The sequence below is a fragment of the Ailuropoda melanoleuca genome, chromosome 4 (assembly GCF_002007445.2).
Source record: "Ailuropoda melanoleuca isolate Jingjing chromosome 4, ASM200744v2, whole genome shotgun sequence".
Lineage (NCBI taxonomy): Eukaryota > Metazoa > Chordata > Mammalia > Carnivora > Ursidae > Ailuropoda > Ailuropoda melanoleuca.
Window position 1 is genome coordinate 14,194,453 of NC_048221.1, and position 23,760 is coordinate 14,218,212.

Consider the following 23,760-nt stretch of genomic DNA (forward strand, 5'->3'; position numbering starts at 1 on the left):
GGGCTTTGGCCCAACGGCCCTGGCTGCTGGAGGTTCAGACGCCTATGTGGAGCCACTTCCAGGTGGGTGGTGTTCCGTGCTCACTGGGCACTTTAAGAGCCAAAAGCCAAATCCTTATCTCCAGTGTGAGCCTGGAGGAGCTACTGTAGTTTTAAAGACACTTGCTACCAGTCTTTCCCCCTCTTAACATGTGATCAGTGTAGGTGTACTTTTCTCCTACTGTGTGCTGTGACTGGAGGTGAAGACCGGGTTTCATCTCATGTGTCTGGGAAGGGGTGCTCAGAAGCCGAGGCATGGGGCTGGGGTGCAGATGTAGTTGAGGGGGATCTGTGTGATCCACATTATTTCCTGTTTTCAGAGGTTTGCAGGAGATTGGCTGTGTTAAAGGGAAGATAAAAATATATTCCCTACACTCTTGTCCCAGGATAGGATCTGTGCTTTCTTCAGTTGCCCTGCCCCCCATTCTCCCATGACTCCAGGGAGGGAGGTTGAGGTCTGAGGACCTGATGTCCCAGACCTGGTGCTGCACATCCCTGGGGTGAGTTTTAGCAGCCCGGTGAACTGTCAGCAGGCCAGCCTCGTGACCATCTATTTTCTGGAGATGACTTGTCCCGAAATCTGCTTTGTTCCCACACACTGTGCTGGAGTAAGCTACTACGAGTCCTGTATTCTTTACTGTGCAGTCTGTGTGGGATTTGTGTTTAGGAATCTGAGGACCATTAAGGGACACCTTGGTGGCTCAGTTGGTTAAGTTGCAGCCTTAGGCTCAGGTCATGATCCCGGGGTTCCTGGGGCTCCCTGCTCAGCGGGGAGCCTGCTTCTCCCTTTCCGTCTGCCCCTCCCCGTGCTTGTGCTCTCTTACTCTCTGTGTCTGATAAATAAAATCCAAAANGAAAAAAAAACCAAAAAAAAAAAAAAAAAAAAAAAAAAGCTGATGGTCACAACTTAAGTGTGTTAAAGTTTCTGCTGTCCAGGTCAACTTTGTTAAATATGTCCCCGAAAGCTTTAATTCAGAGACATCATTTACAAGTCCTCCACTTTAACAAAATCAGATTGGAAATGTGTGTTTATTTGTAAATGTGAAAAACAGAGGTGTCAGTTCTTTTTACTCTTTTCAGTCTTTTTTTTTTTTTTTTAAGATTTTATTTATTTATTTGACAGAGATAGAGACAGCTAGCGAGAGAGGGAACACAAGCAGGGGGAGTGGGAGAGGAAGAAGCAGGCTCATAGTAGAGGAGCCTGATGTGGGGCTCGATCCCGTAACGTCGGGATCACGCCCTGAGCCGAAGGCAGACGCTTAACCGCTGTGCCACCCAGGCGCCCCTACTCTTTTCAGTCTTAACCTGTTTCTCTGGATAGTTCTTGAACCAAGGCCTGGAGTTAACTAGATAGACGATGTCATGGCCTGACTCGGATGACCCCCCACCCCCCTTGGTGGTAAGAAGCTTATATTTGATGGGTCATTAGCATTTCAGATGGAATGCAGTGTGTGCACACACTGGGGGATGTTTGAAATGCCCTGTTAGGAGGAGGCTGGGATGGTCCTGAACTTAACCTTCTCTTATGGCTCCTGGTCCAAGCTGAGCACTGCATTTACAAATGGTGTCTTTTCCTAGAAGGGTTAGGTGGAGACCACTTGTAGGGGCTGGGAGCAGAGAAGTCCCCTGAAGAGAGTGCCAGTGCTCAGGTTGATTTGTTTGATGGAGTGACTGGAGGCACTTGATTTAAGTTGTGTGTATGTGTTTTTGGAGCATACTCTTCCATTTCACAGCTCTTAGGGCTTCCTTCCACCCAGTCCTTCAGTATCCAATTATAGGTTCCAGCCCTTCTCACTCTAACAGGCTGATGGCTGGTCCTGACCTCCACAGTCCCTGGTCTCCTGAAGGTTATCTGGTGCCCAGGCAAGTCCATGGGAGGCCCTGCCATCACTGAGTGCCTCTCACACTGAATATAAGTGGTCCAACAGGATTCCTTTTCCTTCTGCACAATTTCATACCATTTAAAAAACAATTGTTTAACGTTTTGATCTCCTTTTATTTGGTTTCATTTACTTTTCTTGGAGATGGGTTTTCATGCGCTGTATATTTTGCCACTTCATCTTTTCTAGCATTTTCTCCTCCCTCCTCTATCTTTACAAGTCCAGGTTTTGCCCTTGGGGCCCAGCTCAAATGAGGCATTTCTAGATTCTTCCCTTCCAACAGCAGGGTGAACTCCTTTTCTGGTGTTGACTTGTAATAAAATGGTGATTGGCACATGCATTTCACAGCCTTTATTAGGTCTATGCTCCCACGAAGGTGGGAACCCTGAGCTACTCTTCCTCCTACCCTGCACAGAGAGCCACCACTGGGTCACTGGTCCCTTGGAGATGTCACTGTCTGGTGGATCAGAAGTTGAATGGACACTGATCACCCCTAAGAAATCCTGATCTTTTGCTCAGAATTGGACAGAGAAAGACCTTTTCTGAGATAACGGGGCAAGATTTGGAAGTAGGAGAAGGGGATAAAAACTCTGTGTGCACATGTGTGAATGCATGTGGGGGGGGTGCCCGTGTCTGTGAGTATGTGTGAGTGTGGGTGCACATTCATGTATATTTGTAGTGCAAAGTTGCTTGGTGTGCTTTAGCTTGGGGAGTTGGGAGTTATCTGTCAGTGCCCCAGTTTTCCCATGTCCTACCAATAAGGTGTCCATTGAGTGGGGTCAAATGCTCCCAGGTCTGGGGCATTATGTGTTCTTGTCCCTTTCCCTCTCTTCTCACTGCCCTAGCCTCTCCAGAACGCAGGGCCCAGGCACCATGGCCATTGGAGGTTGATAGTGAGATTGTCCCAACTTGTGAGAAGCCTTTGAAAGAGTGACTAAGCCCGTTCAACAGAAGAATTTTTTGGTCATGTGTCTCATTTTTATGAAGTGGTTATCCACCTGGTGAGCTGTGTTTGCTGCTTTTAACGCAAAGCAGAAGGCTTAGAAAACCTTCATTGAGACCCCAGGTCCAGGCAGCCCCAGTGTGGAATTGATAGGACACTACCAGGTTGGGGGTGAAGTGATATGCCCACCAGTCAGGCCCAGTGTTCACATAAAGATCAGCAGAATTGAAGGACCAAGGTGGTGACTGGGTGGAGTCTGAGCCCCTGACAGGTCCCCAGGAAGGTTCCTGGGATTCTCTTGCTGTCCCCAGGCTGGGATAGGCTATGGAACTGCAGCTGCAGGCAGAATGTACCAAGTGAAAATCATGATTGCAGGGAGATCTCTATCCATTCTGTGGGGCAGGACACAGGGTGCAAGACTGTAACAGTGCTGCCTGTCTGCCCAGGACCTGCCCTAGAGTGGGGTAGTTGGAGGCACTGTGGTATGGACCTGCATTCTCCTGGTCCCCAGGAGGAGTGCTCCCCACCCCCCTTCTCGAAGTTTCCCTGGCATAGATGACCCCTTTCTTCCTAGCCCTCAAGGGTGAAGGGCAGTCCTGGTTATCTGGAGAGAAGTTGGGCCTTGCAGCTCCCTTCCTACTGCAGGACATCTGCAGGGACCCCTGGTCCTCCAGTAAATCAGCCCCAGTATGCTCGAGTCACTTTGTGTCCCAGCTCAAACATCCCTATTTCAAGAAAGGCTCACCCCAGCCCATCCCCTCCTACCCCTGTGTCCATCAGTGTCCTTCACATCCCCGTGCTTTTCCTTAGAGCTTTGGTCTGGTGCTCAGGCATGAGTGCTGAGAAGCTGCTTGCTTCTGTAACTGGGTTAAAGTTTCAGCCACTGCAGTAATTGAGTTTATAGCACGTAATTTCCTTATACGATGGACCTATTTATCTTGAGAGTGTGTAGGGCTTTTAGGATGGTATAAAATTGACCTGCGTAGTGAGACAGGCTGACCCTTTGGTGAGCTCTTTGCACTCAGCACTTTTTGAAACTGAATTTCTTCTGACTCATCAAAAGGGGTAACCTTGAGTCCTGGGCTCAGATTGAATTTACATGTTCAAGTCCTTTTTTGAAAACTGTTTTCCTCTGTAGTCAATTCTCTGATAATGCTTGTTTTGGAAAAGCAGATTTGTTCCAGCATTATTGATGTATTAGGGCACAGTGGGAGCATGACACATACGTTGTGTGTGGTTATGTACGATTTTGTCCAGGAGAAATGCCAGGTTCACGTTAGAGGTTGGGAGGCTATGGCTCATAGGCTGGTGGTCTGTTTTGGTAAATAGTTTGGTTAGGACACAGCTATGCCCATTTGAGGCTATACTATTACAGCTGCAGAGCCAAGTAATCAGAGACAGAATGACCCACAGAACTGAAAATATTTACTATGTCCCTTTAAGAAAAAGTTTGCCAACTCCTGCACTAGGTGAATCCAGAAAATTGCTCCCAGCTAAAAGAGCACCTGACAGTACACAAAATGGAAATGCACACGCCACATATATGCACCAGGCCCCCTCTAGGCCATACCATTTCACTTGGGGTCAGACAGCTTCATTCCAACATGTTATAGTAACTCAAAAAACAGCCACAGCAAATGCCAGGTCTCCTTCAGGTAAGGGGTCAGGCTTCAGGTAGCATTTGTGTATTTGTTGGCTGTTTAACATGCCACCATTTAAAAATCGGGTTCCTGTCTTTTTTTATGTCATGATGAAGTTTTGGGGTGTTGTGTACCTAACCCCATTGTTCCCGTAGCCCTGTGTTTTTATTGCACAAGTTTGCAGTATGCCATGGTTTTTAGAAATGCGTATACGTTGTGCTCCAGCAGAACTTACTGTACTTAGAAAGCAAACAGCAAAAGGTTGCTCTCAACAACATAAAGTTGTAATCATTTAATATCTCATCTGGACCTTGTGAGGAGTTCCAGTATTCTTTGGAAACCTCACATGTGACTGGGTGGTTAATGGGGTCTTTCAATTGGGACTGCCTGGAGCATGGGCTTTAGTTCCCAGCACATCTCACGCATTTGCTGTGTGACTACCACCTACCTCAGTTTCCCCACCTGTAAGGTGGGGGCAGATGATGGCACTTACCTCATAGGTGGTTATGAGGATCATCTGAGGTGATCCATGCGAGGTGAATGCTCAGTGTTCGGTGTTTTGCCCATAAAAGTAAGAAGACCCCACATTTCTGTTAACAATAGGGGAGCAATAAACTTGGGTCACGATCTGAGGATCTCAGTGTTGAGACAGGGTTGAAGTGTCTGGACCAGCCCCCTTTCCCCTACTGGGAGCTCCTCTCCATAAAACTTGTATTTGTTCATTCATCAGATGTCTGTCGTCTGTTTGCTCTGTGGCAGGCACTCTTCTCTTCCAGGGCTAGGGACATACAGGAACATCGACACTGAGGCCCAGCTGTCATGTAGCCTGTTACCTGGTGGGTGATGGTGACATCTGACTATGGGGTCCCATAGCTTCTGGCTGCAGGATTCTCCCTGGCATGGTCCTGGGCAGGGTAAATCTTAATTCCCTCAGGCACAGTTCCCTTTCATTTGAGGATGACTCTTTTATCTTCCTCCTTACTAGTGCATGTATCATTTTAGCCCCACCATGTGCTTGTCACTCCAGATGAAAACAAACCATTTAAACATGATTTAACAAAAGGCCTTTGACCATGTAGTGGAATGTTCACAGTGGTCAGCTTGTGGTGAGAGTGCCAGGTAGAAAGAGGAATGGTGGACCTGGGTTTCAGGCCCAGACTCTTCGCCTACCTAGACTTGGATTTCCCCACCTTGGGTGACATGCTCATCTTCAACAAGCAGAGGTTGTTGAGTGAGTGGTGATGGCAGCTATCACTCCCAGCATGTGTGGGTGTACCCCCACCCTGGTCACAGGACTACTGCAGGGAGGGTCTCCCTAGCATCCTCTCAGTCTCTAGGTCTTTGAAGGCCTAGGGAGCTCCTAGCCAGGTAGCTGGACCTAGTGCCTTCTTGATGGCATACAAGAGAGAAAACACCTGTATTTTTGGAGTATCTTGTGTTTTCAGATCCCTAAGGGCTAAGAACCCAGCTTCAGTCAGTGAGTAAGACTTAGTTCTCCATTTGAGGAAACCTGCAGCACAGGACTCATGTGGCTCCCTTCCTCTGCCTGAGCCCCTCACTGCTCAGTGGCTTGGCCCTCTCCTGCCTAGACCATCTCCCCAGATTCCTTTTTCTCTCTCAGCCTCAGTCTTTGAGACTCAATCTCTGTACATTCTGCGTTCGGACTTTCTGAAAGCCGAGGGTTTTTTGTTTTTGTTTTTTTAAGATTTTATTTATTTGAGAGAGAGCATGAGCAAGGCTGGGGGCAGAGAGAGAGAGAGAAGAGAAGCAGACTGGTGCGGAGCAGGGGGCCTGACGTGGGGCTTGATCCCAGGACCCAGAGATTACAACCTGAGCCAAAAGCAGCCGCTTAACCTACTGAACCACTCAGGCGCCCCTGAACGCAGAGTATTTAATGAAAGTACTTGTTTCCTTCATTTTGACCTATAGAGCAAACCCCAGGAATCATACATTTCATGAGGCTAATTTACAGAAATGTAGGTTTAACTCAGTAGCATGTACTGAACCCGTATTGTTTCGCTCCACACTGAATATGAAGGTGAATGGGAAAACAAAGTTTCTGCCATGGAAGAGTTTAGCGACAAGCTGGGAAAAGAGATGAAGCTGCTGAGTAGTATAGGGATTGTTGCCGTGGGCAGCCTTCATGAGGAACTGTGTGAGACTCGGGCTCCCTCAGAGTGAGCCCACACTGATGCTGTGGCCTGGCAGCCAATTCACAGCTGGTAGCCAAGGTGGAAGGTGGGCTATGAGAATGAGCTGAGGGGTTTGGGTTTACTGTTTAGAGCTTGAGAGTCTCTCTTTAGTGATGCAGAGGGTGGACTCTTAAGCTGCATAGATGCTTGCTAATAATGAATGGGAAGGTCACAGCAGCATCCTCTCTCAGTCCACTGCAGGTTGCATGTTTGTCTTACGTTCTTGGTTCTGCCTGTTGGAGGAGCCAGCCTTGTGATTTCCCTATATTACAAAACACCCTCCCTCTGGCCTGGAGCACTTCCCTCCAAAGGGCCCTCGTCCCTTGTCTCACTCCCACTACACTTGTCCTTTCAGTTTTCAGCTTCTGCATGTTAGAATGTTACTTTATCTAGCTCTCCGTTTTATCTTTGTGTTCTTTGAATATAAGACTGATATGAAGTCATCATTAGAAGTAACTTCATACAGAAATGTTTAATACAGAAAGTGAAAGTTTCTTAATTTTTTCTTCAGAAATGGGTGCTGTGGCTTTTAGCCCAATTTTTTTCACTTTTGATTTTAGTAAGCTTTTTCAGTATTTTTTCCTGAAGATTAAAGCCTTTTTAAGCCAGGTGAATGGTATTATACTACTCTGCAATTTGATTTTCTGATTCAAGTTATTTCTAACATCACTGTGTGTCTCTTCACATAGTATGTCTATGAGGTATGCATAGGGAAACTGAGGCTCGAAGAGTAACAGTCTCCCTCAGCCAGTTCCCTGAGCTCTGGCTTCTGTTCTCTGTTGTGTCTGATAGTAGAAGCTGGCTGTTGGAATCATCCTTCTTTTCCCCAAGTTAAATCGCATCCCTCGTACTCGGCCTTAATAGGGTTTGACGTTTAAAACTTGAGAACTGGCATCTTTAGTATGAGCTCCTTCCAGAACACAGCCACTGCATCTCTGCTACTGTTGCTCAGAGAGATGCATCAGGGAGTGGCTCAGGACTCGAACAGAGTGAGATCTCTGTTCTGGAAGGGAATACATGTGCCTGTCAGCCAGAGGCTGCTGGCACCAGAGTACAGCTTAGCTGTTCTCTTCCCTGGCCCCTCCTCGGGTGCCTGGGTTTGACTCCCAAGAATGTGGGGAGCCTCCAGAGGGTGGGTAGAGGGTGTACAGGTCTGGGACTCATCTTGCTGAGCTTCCTCAGGCTTTTGGGAGGGTGAATGGGATTCCTGGGTTTGGGCAGGAGACAAGGGGGAGGCCGTGCAGGGAGGCAGCACAGTCGCACAGTCCCAGCCTCAGGACTGCCAGGGCACAAATATCCACCTGCGCTGTGCATCTGCTTGGGGACACTCTGTCATTGGGTGCCCAGCTAAGGCCTGATGGAGCTGCCCACCCAGCAGGGCCTGTGTGTTGAGTGTGGAGATTGGCTAGTACCAGATGAGGCCGGTGTCTGGATCTCATTGTCAGCCAACTTGGCATTGGATGCATCACAGGCCCTTCTTTCTTCCTGACAGTAAAGGGTGCCCTATGCTACTGAGGACAGTGGCTGCCCCATGTGCAGGCCTCTACCTGTCAGCAGACACTCCTCAGCCCCCCTGCATGGGTCTGGTAGACACATGCTCAGCATGTCCAAACTACCCCACTCCCAGCCTTCTCATAGATCTACTCTTTCCCCATTTCAGGAAATCAATTCCATCTTTCCAGTTGCTCAGGCAAAAACAAACAAAACAAAGCAATCCTTTCTTGCCTCCCATCCAGCTGTTGGCATGTTGTGTTGTCCGTATCCTCTAAAGTACACTTAGTGTCTGGTCATGTCTCCTCTCTGCTCAGTCTCCTTTCCATCCTGAGACACAAGATACAGAAGCCTCCCAAGACTGCTCCCCCACCACCCCAGCTCCAGTCTGTCCCCAGATCAGCCAGGTGATCCTTTAAAACAAATTGGATCTCCCCCTATCCCTCCATGCTTTCTCTGAGGGCAGTCCACACTTAGTACCCTCTTTCCCCCACCTCCTCATGCTCACTCTTTTCTGAGCTCTGAAAAGAGCATCCCAGGTCCACTTTTCAGAGAATCGGCTGGTCACTTCTCCCAAGCACCTATCGCTTAGCACTTTTCTCATGCCTGAAACAGGAGTGTTACTGGTAGTATTTCTGCTGGTGTGTTAGTAACACCGTAGTATAAATAACATTTCCAAGTACAGATAGTATTAATGATAATGCTTTAGGGTTATGGCGTCATGACTTGTGTTTATTTACTTTTTTTTTAATCATCAAGAGACGTTTACTGGTGTTGTTTGCTCAACTTGTGCCAGGTGCTTTCTGTTTGTCTCCTGAGTCTTGTTTAAAAATTCTGGTTCCTACATCATTCACCCCTTTGGAGTTGTTTTAGAACAGGATTCTCCTGAGGTTCACAGATCAGTTAGACAGTGGCATTTTACTTAAAGTAGGGGCACCTGGGTGGCTCAGGTGGGTGTAGCCCAGCTACTGGGCGGCTGACTCTTGATTTTGGTTCAGGTCGTGATCTTGGGGTTGTGGGTTCAAGCCTCATGTCAGGCTCCTTGCTTAGTGTGGATTCTGCTAGGGATTCTCCCCCTCCCGTCCCCCCCCCCAACTTGCATGTGCGCGCACGCTCTCTCTCTCTCTCTCAAATAAATAAAATCTTTAAAGTACCTTTTAGTAGAGGTGATTACAATTTGCACAGACCCCAAACCCCATGTCATCATTCCACCTATGAATTGGTGGCCCCTTTGTTCTGGGGTTGCTCTGTGCTGTGCCTGTGTAGCCTCTAGTGTGGCTGCAACCTCCCTTCTTGGGGCGAGGAAAATCTGGGCTTCATGCTGCCACCTCTCTGCCTGCCCAGCCCTGTCTGAGGATGTATTAGAGCAGGCTCTGCTCAGCTTCGTTTTGTTTGCAGAGAGAGAGAAGTAGGGGCTGAGGCCACCTGGGTTCTAGCCCTGCTTCCTGGGTAGCATCATGTGCCTTAGGCAGCCTTGCAGTCCTGGGAGCCTCATCTTTACAGTGGGCATGCTGTTGTCAGATTCTGCCCCTGCCTGCATGTAGCAGACAGCACAGGATCCCCCTTCAGTAAGAGGGAGCTGCTCTTTGTGGGCTGGCCATTCCTGAATGGACCTCCGTTGTCTTTCCCTTCATTCTGCCCTTACTGGCCAGGGATTTTGAAGCAGATCCTAATTTGTTATCGCAGTAATCCAGCCTCTTCATCTGCTGTTCAGAAAGTATTCTAATGTACCTCCTCACTGCTTTTTTGTAGAGATCGTAGGTCATGCTTCATTCCTCAAGGCTGGTTTCTTCCAATAGCTTTGTGTCCGATCCTGGGTTCGTGCCTGCAGGGTGGTGGCCGCTAGCCATAAAGTACAGGGGCATGGGGCGCCTGGGTGGCTCAGTCAGTTAAGCATCTGCCTCCGGCTCAGGTCATAATCCCGCAGCCCAGCATTGGGCTCCCTGCTCAGCGGGGAGTCTGCTTCTCCCTCTACCCCTTCTCCCCTGCTTGCATTCTGTCTCTCAAATAAAGTTGTTTAAAAAATAAAGTGCGGGGCACGCTGGTCCTTCATGCTGAGAGGAGGGGGGAGCTGCTCTTTACTAGCACCTGCCCTCCCCAGGAGCAAATGCCCCATGTGGCCTCTAAGGCAACCACCTTGCTGTGGAGTAGGCTCCACCCAAGGCAGGGCGGGGGGTGGGGTGCAGAGCTGGAGGCACCGTCTGCCGTGGTCCCCCTGTGTCCCCTCCAGCTCTGCTGTGCCTTTCTATGGTGGAGGAGGCATGCAGCCGCCCTCACCCCCCCTCCCCAAGAATCCCCCACCAGAGCTGGAGGGACATGGAGCCAGAGGGGCAGGGCATGTGTGCACTGCCAGGATGGCTATTAGTTCTGGACCTAGGGTTGGCAGAGTTCCAGCCCCTCAGCTTCGGAGTGAGCTACCCTGACACTGCACACAGAGCATAAACAGACTATGTTCCAGGCCCTCTGCTGGGGACCCTGATCAGCTACCCAAACTTGGGTGCTGTGGGGGGGCCTTATGACCCAGGGTGGTCACTGGGGCTAGAAGGAGCAGCCCTGTGGGTGTGAGGCTCTGCTCTCTTTGCTATTGCTTGTTTTACACCAATGACAATGAAGTGAGGTCACCTAGGCACTTCCTTGCCAGTTTGGTGACCTGGCACACAGCAACCTGGTTGTTGGTTTCCCCCCTCCCCTTATCTGTGTGGGCAATTGAGAGGAAAGACTTCATGTAGGGTCTGGGTTTGGATGAGTTTCATGGATGGGAGCCTGGAGCTTACAAGGCCAGAGACTGTGATGGCTGGCAGGGTGGGGGTGCCAGGCTGGGGCAGAGGCAGAGTGGGGAAGCATGGGGGAGTTTGAGTACAGAATTGGGGAGGGCATCCTCCGGATCCACCTCAGTCCCTCTTCATCTCCAGTGGGTACCAGGCCTGACTGGGAGCTTCTCCCGTAGGGACAGAATTTCTTCTGACTCTAGTCGGGGCCCTATTTCCCTCTTCTCTGGTTTTGTCTCCTCTCCTCTTTGATCCTGACAGCCTCCTTTCTGGTCCTGGGAGCACAGCTACCTGCTGTCCAAGACAGCTACTGAAATTGTTCCTCTTGTCTAATTCCCGAATGTTCAAGGAGCTCCTGTTTTAGTCAGTCCCCAGGGAAAGATGACCCATGCCTCCCACAGTGAGGGAGGGGAGGGTGACTGACACTCAGGGCAGTGACTTATCTGCAGTCTCACAGAGACAGGACTGATAGATTCAATGGACAGGCTGACAGGGTTTGTTGTGAAGGCATATCAAAGGACAGAAGCCGTAGAGCTTTGGGCTAAGAGGGACATGGGGGCATCCCTTGCTTTTTCTGAGCCAATTAGGAGGCCATATCCACACAGAGAGTGGGAAGAGGTGATGGGGGGATATTTGAGGGGTGACTGGGACTGAGAAGTTGGTACAGGGTGGGTGGCAGGCATGGGCTAGGATGCTAGGAGGGGTTGAGGCCTTGTTGATATCCTGTGCCCTTGAGCTTCAGAGTTCTCCAGCCCCACCTTCCTTCAGCATGGGTGGGGAGGACCCTGAGGGTAACATGACCACTAGGAGACTTGCTCATTTTGACCCAGTTGGACTGCCTATAGGAGCAGATATCTGACTGCCCTGGCCAGGCCACACTGGCCTGACATGTGTATATGGGCCACTCTGCCTTCTGAGCCAGGAGCATGAAACAGCTGTCCATTTCCTTCTTTTCACTCTAAGTCCACCAAAGGGGTCTTTGGGGCAAGGCCCTGCGCTATTGCTCACTTGTGGAATTGGCTCCTAAAGAAGTTTGTGAATGAGTCATCTCAGGAGTGTATCCCATATATGATGATGTGGCCCCTTCATTGCCCTGTGTTGTCCCCAGCCTCCCAGATGGTGGGCTCCAGGACTGGCAATGACTGGCCCTGTCCAGGACAGGCCTCTGAGGGTATTCACTGGTGAAGAAACTGAGGTGCCAGGTGCCCAGACACAGGTACCTTCAGTGTAGGCATGCCACAGGTATGAATTGAGATTCTCTGAGGGGCCCATGGTGTATTCCTCCATGGGCCCCATGTTGGTAGACGTGGATGCCTACTATCCTGTGTAGAACTGGGACTTTGGGAATTCTACTAGAGCCTGGCAGCTAAATTCTTTTTTGTCCCCTCATGAACTCTGGTTTGGCTTTTTAGACCCAGACTCTGCAGTCTTATTTCCTGTGTCCTGCCTTGTTGGGACATCAAGGCTGAGCTCGGAGTGGCTCCTTTAAGAGCGAGCGCCTGTGTCCCAGACTCTGTTGTGGAATGCCAGCAGCTTCCCTGCAGACAGACATCACTGCGCTGTCCTCCGTCCTGTCTCCGTGAGGGTTAACAACACTTCAGCTTGTTGTCTGGAACCGGTTCAGACTGGTTTTCTGGAAAGTGCTTTGTCTCTCAGACTGAATCCTGGGAAGGGTCATGTGGAGCCCAGTGATGTCATGGGATCAAAAACTGACTCAGCTGTTTTTTTTTTCTTCTTTTCTTTCTTTAAATCAAGATATGTGTGTGCTGCAGGTACAGGGTGCTGGCACAGTGACAGGCCAGCTCTCACCCCACTCAAAGTTTACCTCACTGGCAGTCAAAGGGTTAAATGTGATCCCCACCTCTCACCCCCCAGAGGTGAGCAGGGAGGGAGGAGGCTGTCCTCACTAAAGAGGAGACAAGGGTTAACCTGAGTCAGTGCAGTGGGGGCTGGACCTGGGCAGTGACCCTGCTCCTGGGACAGCGTGGTCTCCCTTTGCCGGATTCCAGACATCTCCAATCCGGGGCAGGTACTCAGAATCCCATAGGCAGGGAGTTCAAATCTAGGACAGTTTTCCTCTATTTGCTTTTGAGTCTGGAGCACAGAGAATTCCCCTTCCTTCTGATAAGCAGCCACTTTCCATTGTTCCTGTCCAGGTCCCCACAGGTCTGAGCTCCCCAGATGCCCCACTGATTCTTCCCAGCCTTCCCTGGGCAGCAAAGAAATGTTCTGGGCACACTTTGTGGGTCCTGCATTTGTTGTGCCTACTTCCGCTGACAGCATGTGGCAAGGAAAACTCTCCAAGCTGACACTCTGAAAAGTTTCTAAGAAGGTAGCAACTTGGTTGTGCCAAGTTTAAATGTCGTGTTTTCTCCTTCTCCCAAAGTTCAGAATGACTGAAGAAGCATGCCGAACACGGAGTCAAAAACGAGCGCTTGAGCGGGACCCAGCGGAGGATGATGTGGAAAGCAAGAAAATAAAAATGGAGAGAGGATTGTTGTCTTCAGATTTAAACACTGACGGAGAAATGAGAGTGACGCCTGAGCCAGGAGCAGGCCCAGCCCAAGGGTTGCTGAGGGGGGCAGAGGTGATGACCATGGGCAGATGCGAAGGGCAGGCGGGTGACGGGCCCGTGGACATGCGTACCTCATACAGGTGAGCAGGAGGGACCTGGGTGTGAAGAGGTGGTGAGGAGATGGGGATGAGGCTTCCCTTCAGGCCTGCAGGAAGCAGCTCTGGATGAGTTATGGTGGAGATGGCTGTGGGTTCCAGTCCTGGCGTCACTGTGCTGTCCTCGACACACCTCCCCACTGGGGCCTGGATGTCAGTGGCAGAGGGTGTGGTTCTCACAAGAGGAGGGGTAGTATTCTCACGTTGGCTCCCTGTAAGGCAGGAAGTCTTCACTAAACTCATACCTGTTGTCTGTTCAACTGGTGCTTTTGGTTTGTAGGAAAACTTGGGAGTTTTTAATTTGAATATATCTCCTTGCTTTATAGATCTGGGGTTCAGGAGTGCAGGGGTTCTGCACTTTTTCTGGGTCACTGGGCTGGGGGCAGTCTGGAGTCCAGCTCAGGGATACCTCTCACATGTGCCACCACTCCTTATAGGCAGCACATTGTGAGGGAGAGGAGGTCACTCTCTTCAGGTCTTCTGTGGTGTGGTGTTTTGGTTTCTCCTTAGTACCGATTACTTCAAGAGTAACTTTCCTGATCCTCAGCTTTGTGAGGTTCTTAAGGAAAAAACTTGAAAGAATTAAGATTCAGTGTTGTTCCTGTCGTTTCTCCCCCCCCCCCATTTCTTCACTTAGAAACATTCTTTTCTTGTAAAGAGAAATCTGGGCCTAGCATCTGCTGTCACTGCTCCCCTTGGAGCTCTGGTGAGAGAACCATTCTCTCCAGAATGTTCACACCTAGATGTCTTATGAGCCAGATATTCCACGATCATGTATGGGTATGGGCATGACCTCCTGGCCCTCCCTCACTAACGCTTAATCCTCCCCTACAGATTCCTTTCCATATCTGTTTGCTCGAGGTTGGGGGTGAGGGTGAGGGTAGCAGGTGCAGAGCCAGGGAAGTTGGGAGCACCTTCCCTTCCCATGAGTGTTTACTAACCCGCAAGGGATAACTCTACTCCGCAGTCTTCATGTTAAATTCAATTTGGAGCCCAGATTTTCAGAATCCCAAGGATTTCAGAGGTCATCTGGCCTGACATTTCTCAGCTTTTATAATTCTTAACCTCTTTGAGATAAATGGGAAAATCCAACCCCTTCTATTAGGGAAGCATTCAAAGTTGGGGTGGGTACTTTCTGTTTCTACTACCCCAAAAGTTCTTTTGCTGTCTGGCTGTGCTTTTTGCTGTCCCTGTTCTAAAACCAGAGGCCTCTTTGAAAGTTTCAGTAATAAAATTGTAATTCTGGGCCTCCTTTCCTTCCTGCTGACTTGGTCCTCAGGAGTGTTTCGGGTGCTGTCTCAGGTAGCTGAGGAGGAGGAAGAGCCCATGTTTGTGAAGATCTGCTGGGTTCTTGTGTTCCTGGGCTCCTAGTGTGCATTTTCTCCTGTAATCACCTTGCTTCTCTGCAGGGCAGTCCAGTGGATTGTGAGGGAGAGATTACCAGATCTTTCTGTTGATACAGCCTGGGGCTACATTTGGCCTCTGGGCCTCTTGGTTCCAGGCTTTCCCCATTATGCCTATTGGCTTCTAACCCAAGATTACTCGGACAATGTGATGTTTTCTGTTGATGGGGATGATATCCTTATGACACAAAGGATGTAAGGGAGCAGGGATCAGAGATTAACCCAGGCACACAGGGCAAGGGTGATCCTACAGGACTAGAGACACCCTAGGGCACTCATGGAGCAGTATGGGAGTGTGGAAAGAGGTTGGCTTTGGTGGCCGGCAGGCAGAGTTGGGGTCACATCATATTCCCTGACTGATCTTGAGCAGATGGTCTTAGTCTTTGTTTCTTCATTAGTAAAATGGGTGATAATCTCTGCCTTGCAGGTTGTTGGGTGACAGATGTATACCCAGAATTGGTCCTAATGTGGGGAGGAAGTGTTGGTGACAACTATCCTTTAATCTTCACTCAAAAAAAGATGTCCACGTGTAGAGCTAATATGTCCCTGAGTTCCCACATAGAATATTCTGTTTAATTTATTTGAGAAGTAGAATTGTGAGTTTTGACAAAAATCATAGGATGAGGTATACCCCACAGCCATTCTAAAACTGTAATCTATTCTGGAGTGCGTGGCCCCAGTTCTGTGCTAGAAACAGGCAGTCTTTAAATCCTCATTGAGAGCATCTGTCTTGAGAACATCCCTTTAGGAACCTCCCTGTATCACAGTGTGGCTGTTCCACTGGTTCCCAGGTTAGTGTGAAATCCCACATTGGGCAGATCAAAAGGCACAACTGTACTGACCATAGCTTAGGTGTGCTGAAGCTCTTTGGCTTCAGGTTCACTGAATCTTATAAGACTAACATGCCAATTTTAGATCATTCTGAGAGAATTTCATTTTTGTTTTTTAATTGAGATGTAGGACACGTGCTGAAAAGTACAGAAGGGTGCCACGTGATACATTTTCAGAAACTTGAACACATCCTTGCAGCTAGAAATAACCTTGAAGCCCCCTTATGCCTGCTTTTTGTCACTACCCCGAGGGTAACCAGTTTTTTGGCTTCTAACAGCACAGATTAGTTTTTCCTGGTTTTGTACTTTAAAGAAATGGAATTATCCAGTCTGTACCCTTTGCTTGCTTTCATTCAACATAGTGTTTGTGAGGTTTACCCACGTTGTTGAGTTTAGTGGTAGTTAATTCATTTTCATTGCTGCGTAGTATTCTGTGTCTAGAATTTCTGTTTGGCTGTTTCACAGCTGCCTCATTTTCTTTCACACTGTCTTTTTTTTCCCCTTAAGATTTTTTTATTCATTTGTGTGAGAGAGTGTGCACAAGTGAAAACACGAGCAGGGGGAAGGGTCAAAGGGAGAGGGAGAAGCAGACTCGGGGCTTGATCCCAGGACCCCAGGATCACAACCTGAGCTGAAGGCAGACATTGACTACTGAGCCACCTAGGCGCCCCTCAGGCTGTCTTATGACTCAAATTGGGCTTTTTGAAGACTAAAGGGAGTTTCTGGTGGCTTCTAGGATAGATAATTTTCTTTAAGGAAGTGGCTGGTGAATTAAAATCACCAAGATAAAACCTCCCCCCCCCCACTACATTGGGGTGATGTGTAGCACACATAGGCAGACAAAAGGGTAAAATCAGTTTTCTCCCTCTCTACAGTTTCCCTCACCATCCCTGGCAGTTTTTCTGACTTATGCTCCCAATTTGTGTGTATTTTATTTTCGAAAAAAATAAAAAAGCCAAGCTGGAGGGTAATTTCCAGCAATGATTGAGTGAGGAGAGATTTTCAAATCCCCCCCACCCCACAACTATAAAACAGGATAAAATTGGCCCCAAAATGTCAATCATTTCATTACTGTGGAAATGGACCAGAGGCATACAATAATGTGAATAGTGTTTGTGCTTAAGGAACTGCTCCTTTCGGTAAGAATAGTGAGAATTTGTGGCATTTAGCCTGGAGCTCCTTCCATGCCCTCTCCACAGTTCTATTGCTAGGGAACTTCTGCCTGGCAGGTATAGGCTGTGAAGACCAGCCCCTTCTCTGCAGGAGTAAGAAGGGGCTCATTCAATTTAAGAGCTTTCTGGGCAGCAGCCCTTGGCCTTGAGGTTGAAGTATAGTCTTAGAGATGGGCAAATGGGGAAGGACAATGGCTCTGTTAGCCCAAGGTTGCAGTCATGGTTGGGGCAAGACAGAAAAACTATTTGAAGAAATAATGGTTAAAAACATAGGTGAAGAGAATTTTCACTCATCCAAGCAGCTCAACAGACCTCAAGTAGCAGAAATACAAAGTGATCTATACCTAGGCACATCATAGTCAAGTTGTTACAAGCCAGAGAAGAAGTTTAAATCTTAAAAGTACCAAGAGAAAAAGGGCTCATCACATACAGGGGAACATTAATGTGATTAACAGACAGCTTCTTACCCAAGATCATGGAAACTAAAAGGAGTTGAATTACATTCAGAGTACTCAAAGAAGAAAACTGTGTCAACCTGGAATTCTGTGTCCATCAGAACTCCTTCAGAAATGAAGGCAAAAAAGACATTTTCAGATATAGACCGAAAGAATCCGTCACGGGCAGACCTGCCAGTTCTCAGGCTGAAAGAAAATGACGTGTTGGTAACTTAGGTTCCCAGGAAGAAAAGAGCATTGGAAATGATAAATATGTGGGCTAACATAAAAGACTTTATTCTCATTTCTTCTTAAAACATACAACATTGTGTAAAGTGTTAACTGTAGCTAACACTGGTCGTAATAGACAAAACCGTCTCAGCTCTGTGGAAATTGACCAAAGACATACAAAAATCTGTTGTGTTTATAATGGTGACAGATATGTCAGATAATAATAGTACAAAACAGGAGGAATGAAATGGAGCTCCATTGGGGTAAAGTTTTTCTACATTTTACCAGAATCAATTTAGTATTAATTTGAAGCAGATTGTGGTAAATTAATAAGATAATTATTGTAATCTCTAGAGCAACTATTAAGAAAAATAACTTTAAAATGCAATAAAAAAATTAGAATTTAGAGGTACACTAAGAAATGTTTAACACAAAAGAAGACTGTCAATGAAGAACAGAGGAACAAAAAAAGGGAATATTTGTAGTATACAACTAGCAAAATGACACATGTAAATCCAATCATATCGATTATTGTGTTAAATGTGAGTGGTCTAAACACCCCTATTATAAAGGCAGAGTTTGTCAGACTAGATTTAAAAAAGCAAGATCTAGCTTAATTATTTATTATCTATAAAAGACACTCCTTAGATTTAAGGATGCTTTATCCTTCGGTAAAATAATGGGAGGAGCTATACCATGAGTAACTATAGGAAAGCTAGAGTGACTGTTAATACTGTCAGATAAAATTGACTTTAAGACCAAAAAAATAGGGGCTCCTGGGTGGCACAGCGGTTAAGCGTCTGCCTTCGGCTCAGGGCGTGATCCCGGTGTTGTGGGATCGGAGCCCCACGTCGGGCTCCTCCGCTGGGAGCCTGCTTCTTCCTCTCCCACTCCCCCTGCTTGTGTTCCCTCTCTCGCTGGCTGTCTCTATCTCTGTCGAATGAATAAATAAAATCTTTAAAAAAAAAAAAAAAGACCAAAAAAATAGTACAAGAGCCAAAGAGTGTCATTTTATAATATATCAGGGAGACATACCAGTCATAAATGTATATGCATCTAAGAACAGAACCCCAAAATACCTGAGGCATAAACTGATAGGATAGTAGAAATAGACAATTTATCAGTTATAGTTAGGGAATTCAATTTTCCACTTTTAGTAATTGGTAGAGCAACTAAACAGAAAATTGGTAAGGTTCTAGAAGACTCAAAGAGCATTGTTGACCCATTTGGCCTAAGAGGAATGTATAGTGCACCTGGTAACTACGGAAAACCAAATACGTCTTTATACACGCTCATGGAACATTCTCCAGGATAGACCAAATGCTGGGCCATAAAACAAGACTCAAGGATGGGTTTTTTTTTTAAATTTTTTTTTATTTTTTTAAAGATTTAATTTATTTGATAGAGACACAGCAAGAGAGGGAACAGAAGCAGGGGAGTGGGAGAGGGAGAAGCAGGCTTCCTGCTGAGCAGGGAGCCAGATGCGAGGCTTGATCCCAGGACCCTGGAATCATGACCTGAGCGGAAGGCAGACGCTTAACAGCTGAGCCACCCAGGCGCCCCAAGGATGGTTGTTTTTTTAAACAAAAAAAGACAGTAACAAGTGTTGGTGAGGATATGGAGAAGGTGGAACCCTTACACTTTGCTAGTGGGAATGTAAAATGGCGTAACAGTTCGGCAGTTTCTTACAAAGTTACACATGAACTTACCACATGACCCTTCATTCTATCCAAGGAACATATTCAAGAGAGATGAAAACATGTCCACACAAAGACAGGTACATGGGTGTTCATAGCAGTATAATTCATAATAACAAAAAATGGAAACAATCCAGATAGTCAAGCAGGGAAAAATAAAACATGCTATATCCACTCAGTGGATTACTATTCAGAAATATAAAAATGAGCTACCGATTCATGCTGCGGCATGGGGAAACCTCAGACTCACCATGCTGGTGGGGAGACAGCAGACCCAGAGATTGCATGTTGTGTAGTTTCATCTTCAGGGAGTGTTTGAAACCAATTGACTATAGAGACAGTGATCAGTGGTTGCCTGAGGGCAGGGGTGGGGGCGGGTAGGATTAACATCTCATGGGCACAAGGGAACTTTTTGGGGGTGGTGGAAGTATTCTAAAATTGGATTGTGGTAATGGTTGCACAACTCTGAGTTTATTAAAAATCATTGACTTGTAGTACAGTGAATGAATTCTAGTGGTATGTAAATTATGCCTCAGTATGGACATTTAAAAAAATTAATGAGGTTAAAATAGTTTGGTTTCTGTTCTGGTATCCGTAAACGTGCTCATAGAAAAACAAAAATCCACAGAGGTGGAAGTTAAGCCTGCTGGTCTTGTGAGACCAACCCAAAGGTCATGGGCACATGCCTGCCCTCCCCCACCACACCCCAAATCAGGACTGTTGGAAGAGGCTAGAGTTGGGGCAGGCAGAGGAAGCTGTGTTGGGTTCTCCGTTTCGTTTCTGTGGTAAGTAGATTCTCCTCCTGTACTTTCCTATAGAGAATCTCTTTGTTTCACAAGTTGTTGATCTTTAGAAATAATCTGGGCCATGCACAGGTGAGAACAACTTTTTCCGCCCTGCCTTTTGGGTGGAAGAGCATTGAACTCAAAACATGAGCCTCTTCTTTAGAGGTTTTGCCCCTGAAAGGTAAGGACTGGGGGTCTTGTGACTCTGGGCCTTTGTTGTGTGGGGGCTTCATGAACAGCTACCCCCATGCTTTACCGAAAATCTGTTTGTATATGCCTTTTTCTGAGACATCAGCCCTTGCTGGGTTGTTAACAGGCCAGGACTAGGCTGACTCTGTGACCCGCACTGTGGTGGTCCCGGGGATAGAAATGATAGGACAAGATCTGATCACAGCTACTTTCTGGTGTACTGTAATATGAAACAATGTGCAGAGCTCTTGGGGAGAAAGACTAGAGGTTAAGGGATATGGCTCATTGGGGATGGAAGTCCATGGGTGCCAAAGCAGACTATCTCTACTTCCTCATTTTACCTGGGAGGAAACATGACTGAGGCTCCTTGGGTCCCATGGGTGAGGCAGGGGCAGACAAGTAGGCCAGCTTCCACTTCTCACTAGCCTGCTACATGGGCCTCAGTGGATGTGGGGCAGATGTCCTGATGACTTCCTGTCCTGGTTTCTATTGGGGTGTGTGGCCTTTGGGTAGCTGCATGTCTCCCTCCTTTCTCCCCATCCCTCTTTGCATCATGCATCTCATTTGCTACAGGTCAGGTCTTCACTTGGACCAAGGGCTTCCCCTCTGGGTAGAAGGGGACCCTATCTGCCACTGAGGGGTCCATGGCTTACTGGTAGTAACATCTGAGCCATTAGAGCTGTTCTGGCTTTAGTTTTTCTGGCTTTCCACCTCCCTAAGTCAAGCACTTGTGAACATGAACAGACTAAAAATGCATTAAAAGCACCCTCTTTACCAGGCCTGCAAAGCAGGGCCTTTTTGTTAAAGCTGGTGTTCTTGATGACAGAATCACTATCCCATTAGAGACTTTGACATTCACAGAGGTTGTCATGGGTGTGACACGTCTTTAAAGAAACTAGTCACTTCTGTGCCCAGGGACATCACTACTCATTTGGTATTAAAACAGGGCTTTGTTGTCCTGCAGTGGTGTGTTGTGTGGGCACATCATCCACACATGTAAACGCCTGAGTTCTCTTAAAAGTGAAACTGAATCTGAAAGTAACATGATGGTGCAGCTGCCTGTTGTCTATAATGTGGGATTATGTAGACAGCCTTGTTCTGTTCTGTGTAGAAATGGGGCCTGCAGGTAGAGGGGTGCATCCCTTAACTTACCTAGGATGATTCCCTTGGTCATAGGTTGAGTTGTTGTTCGGCAGATGCCCTTTATAAGCAGCCTATTGGGAGAGGAAGAATAAAAACTGGGGTTGAGAAGGCAAAGCCCAGCAAGTCTTTCCTGGTGTGTTTTCAACTGTGTAGTCCAAAGCCTTATCAGGATACAGAACCTAGTCGCCACCATAAAAAGGAGCCATTTATACATTTCCTGTCCTTCTTGACTGGTTTAGTCTCACCCTAGACTAATCTTGCCTCTTCTCAGAAATGGATTCTAGAAATGGAATCATGCATGTGCTCAGTGGTGTTTGGCTTCTCCGTGTGCTTTGGGATTCATCCCTGTTGTATGTAGCATTTTGCTGATTGTCTCCTGTGTGGGTATGCACACTGTATCCACTCACTGTCCATAGACACCAGGTAGACTGCAGTTTGCCGCTGGTGTGAGTGCGGCTACTATGATCATTCCTATAGGTCTTTGTGTGGACATCAGTCCTTCACTTATCTTGCTAAATACTTAGGGGTTGAATTGCAGGGTCACAGAATACATGCATGTTGAATTATTTTAAAGAAACTGCCAGGCATTTCCCCCGAGAATGTCTGAGCTGTTTTACTCACAGGTATGGGAGTTTCAGCAGCTTCATTCTCAATTTGGTGTCATCATTCTTTACAGATTTAGCCATGGGGTCTATAGAGAGGTCTGGGTCCATGTCCTGGCTTGCTTTTGTGACTGTTACCTCTTTCCCATGGTGATAGAAGGGTGATCGTTGCTGCCCTGGCTGCCTGTGTGGGTATGGAAATGTGCCAGGCATGTACTGACCTGTGCCCCCACCTACTGTGTTCTAAGGACCGTGCTCCATCACAGCTGTGCCTGGCCTGGCCAGCTGTCTGCTGGAATGTGTGTTCTTGAGTGAGTTTTGTGAATGTGACACAGCTGTGTGTGTGATGGCTTGGGTTCTTGCACATCCTGGGTAGGTGTGGTTGTGATCCTCACCCTGGCTCTCTGACAGTCTTCCTCATAGAGATTAGACCCGCCCCCCATACTCCCCCCCTTCATGTATGAGAGCTTTGGAAGTCCCTTAGCCAGAAACCTGTTTCCTTCTCTGTGACCATCACTTCCCCGAGTCTGGGGGCTCCTGTACTCTTGTGGAAGGCTCTCTGGAGCCCAGCCCCTCCCCAGCACCTGTTGTGGCCTGGCTGCTGCTTTCACTTGCTAATTCTCTGTCTTTCCGGCTGGGTGATTTCCAGGAGAGGCTGGGCAGTCTCAGGGAGCAGTTCCATCAGCTCCAACTAGAAATCTCCGTGGCCTGTTTGCTTTTCTTAGCGTGTTTAGCGCATGGGAACCAAGAGATATGTTCCTCTGGAAATCTGTTCCTGGTTCCGTGCTTTCTTCCCTGCCTTAGATGTGCCTCTCTTGTGTCATTCTTTGCCTTATCCCTTCCCTGTGGGCTCCTCATCCCAATTCTCTCTTTCTGTCCACCTGCCTTTATTCGGAACCATATCTTATCCCAAGGTAGAAATTGAAATTTGAGGGGTTCACCTGTACTTCTAAAAATCATTAGGTAATGCTGGGCTATCAGAGAGACAGACTCTGGGTGTCCTCTTTCTAACTCCCAGAGAGTCCCAGCTCACACAGGGCCCTAGTGTAAGCCAGCCTGATGACAGGTGAGAAGCCACCTGCCCATTGCCTTGATAACACCTTCCTCTGGTCATAAAGGGGCTGTCTGTCTCTTTCTCACTGGGTAGTGCCTGCTTTCTTGGGGATGTGGTGGCTCTGACAGGAGCCAGAAGGTCACTATGTACAGTCAGTGAGGTAAGGACCTGTAAACACTCATCCTTTAGCAGTCATGAACTCTTCACACACGTGTGAATTAGGCAGATTTATAGATTAAGCAGATCATTTTCTTATTTTGAAATTATTTGGTTTAAATCTACAGTTGAAATTTCTGATACCTCTTCAGTACATCTTCCTGCTAGTATTTTGTCACGTGATGACAGACTCCTCATCCTGTAACTGGTGTCTTGGCTGCTGTAGCAGGTCATTTAAATGTTTTACCTGCAAAGTATGTGAGGGCTCTGACCAGCCTTCCACTATACCAGCTAAAACTGCTTTCATATGCTTTGCTTTATATCTTGCAGCCATTTCTCTGCTGTATGGAAAGCAGTCTGTACCAGAACCGTAACAAACCTGGAAGGTGGGGGATGGCAAGCACACTGGCCTGAGGGATCCCATCATGTCCCTCGTGGCCAT

General features: G+C 47.6%; 1 protein-coding gene across 5 annotated transcripts in view; it reads left to right on the forward strand.

Annotated features, from left to right (window-relative positions):
* The window catches only part of GATAD2A (GATA zinc finger domain containing 2A), a 97,804-nt gene that overhangs the window by 48,495 nt on the left and 25,549 nt on the right, over positions 1–23,760 (forward strand). For 4 of the 5 annotated variants that reach the window (XM_034658128.1, XM_034658131.1, XM_034658129.1 and 1 more), the window contains exon 3: positions 13,339–13,607. In XM_034658128.1, the coding sequence (XP_034514019.1) occupies positions 13,339–13,607 (269 nt within the window). The remainder of the gene's footprint in view (positions 1–13,338; positions 13,608–23,760) is intronic. The other variant, XM_019797671.2, reaches the window with a different exon arrangement.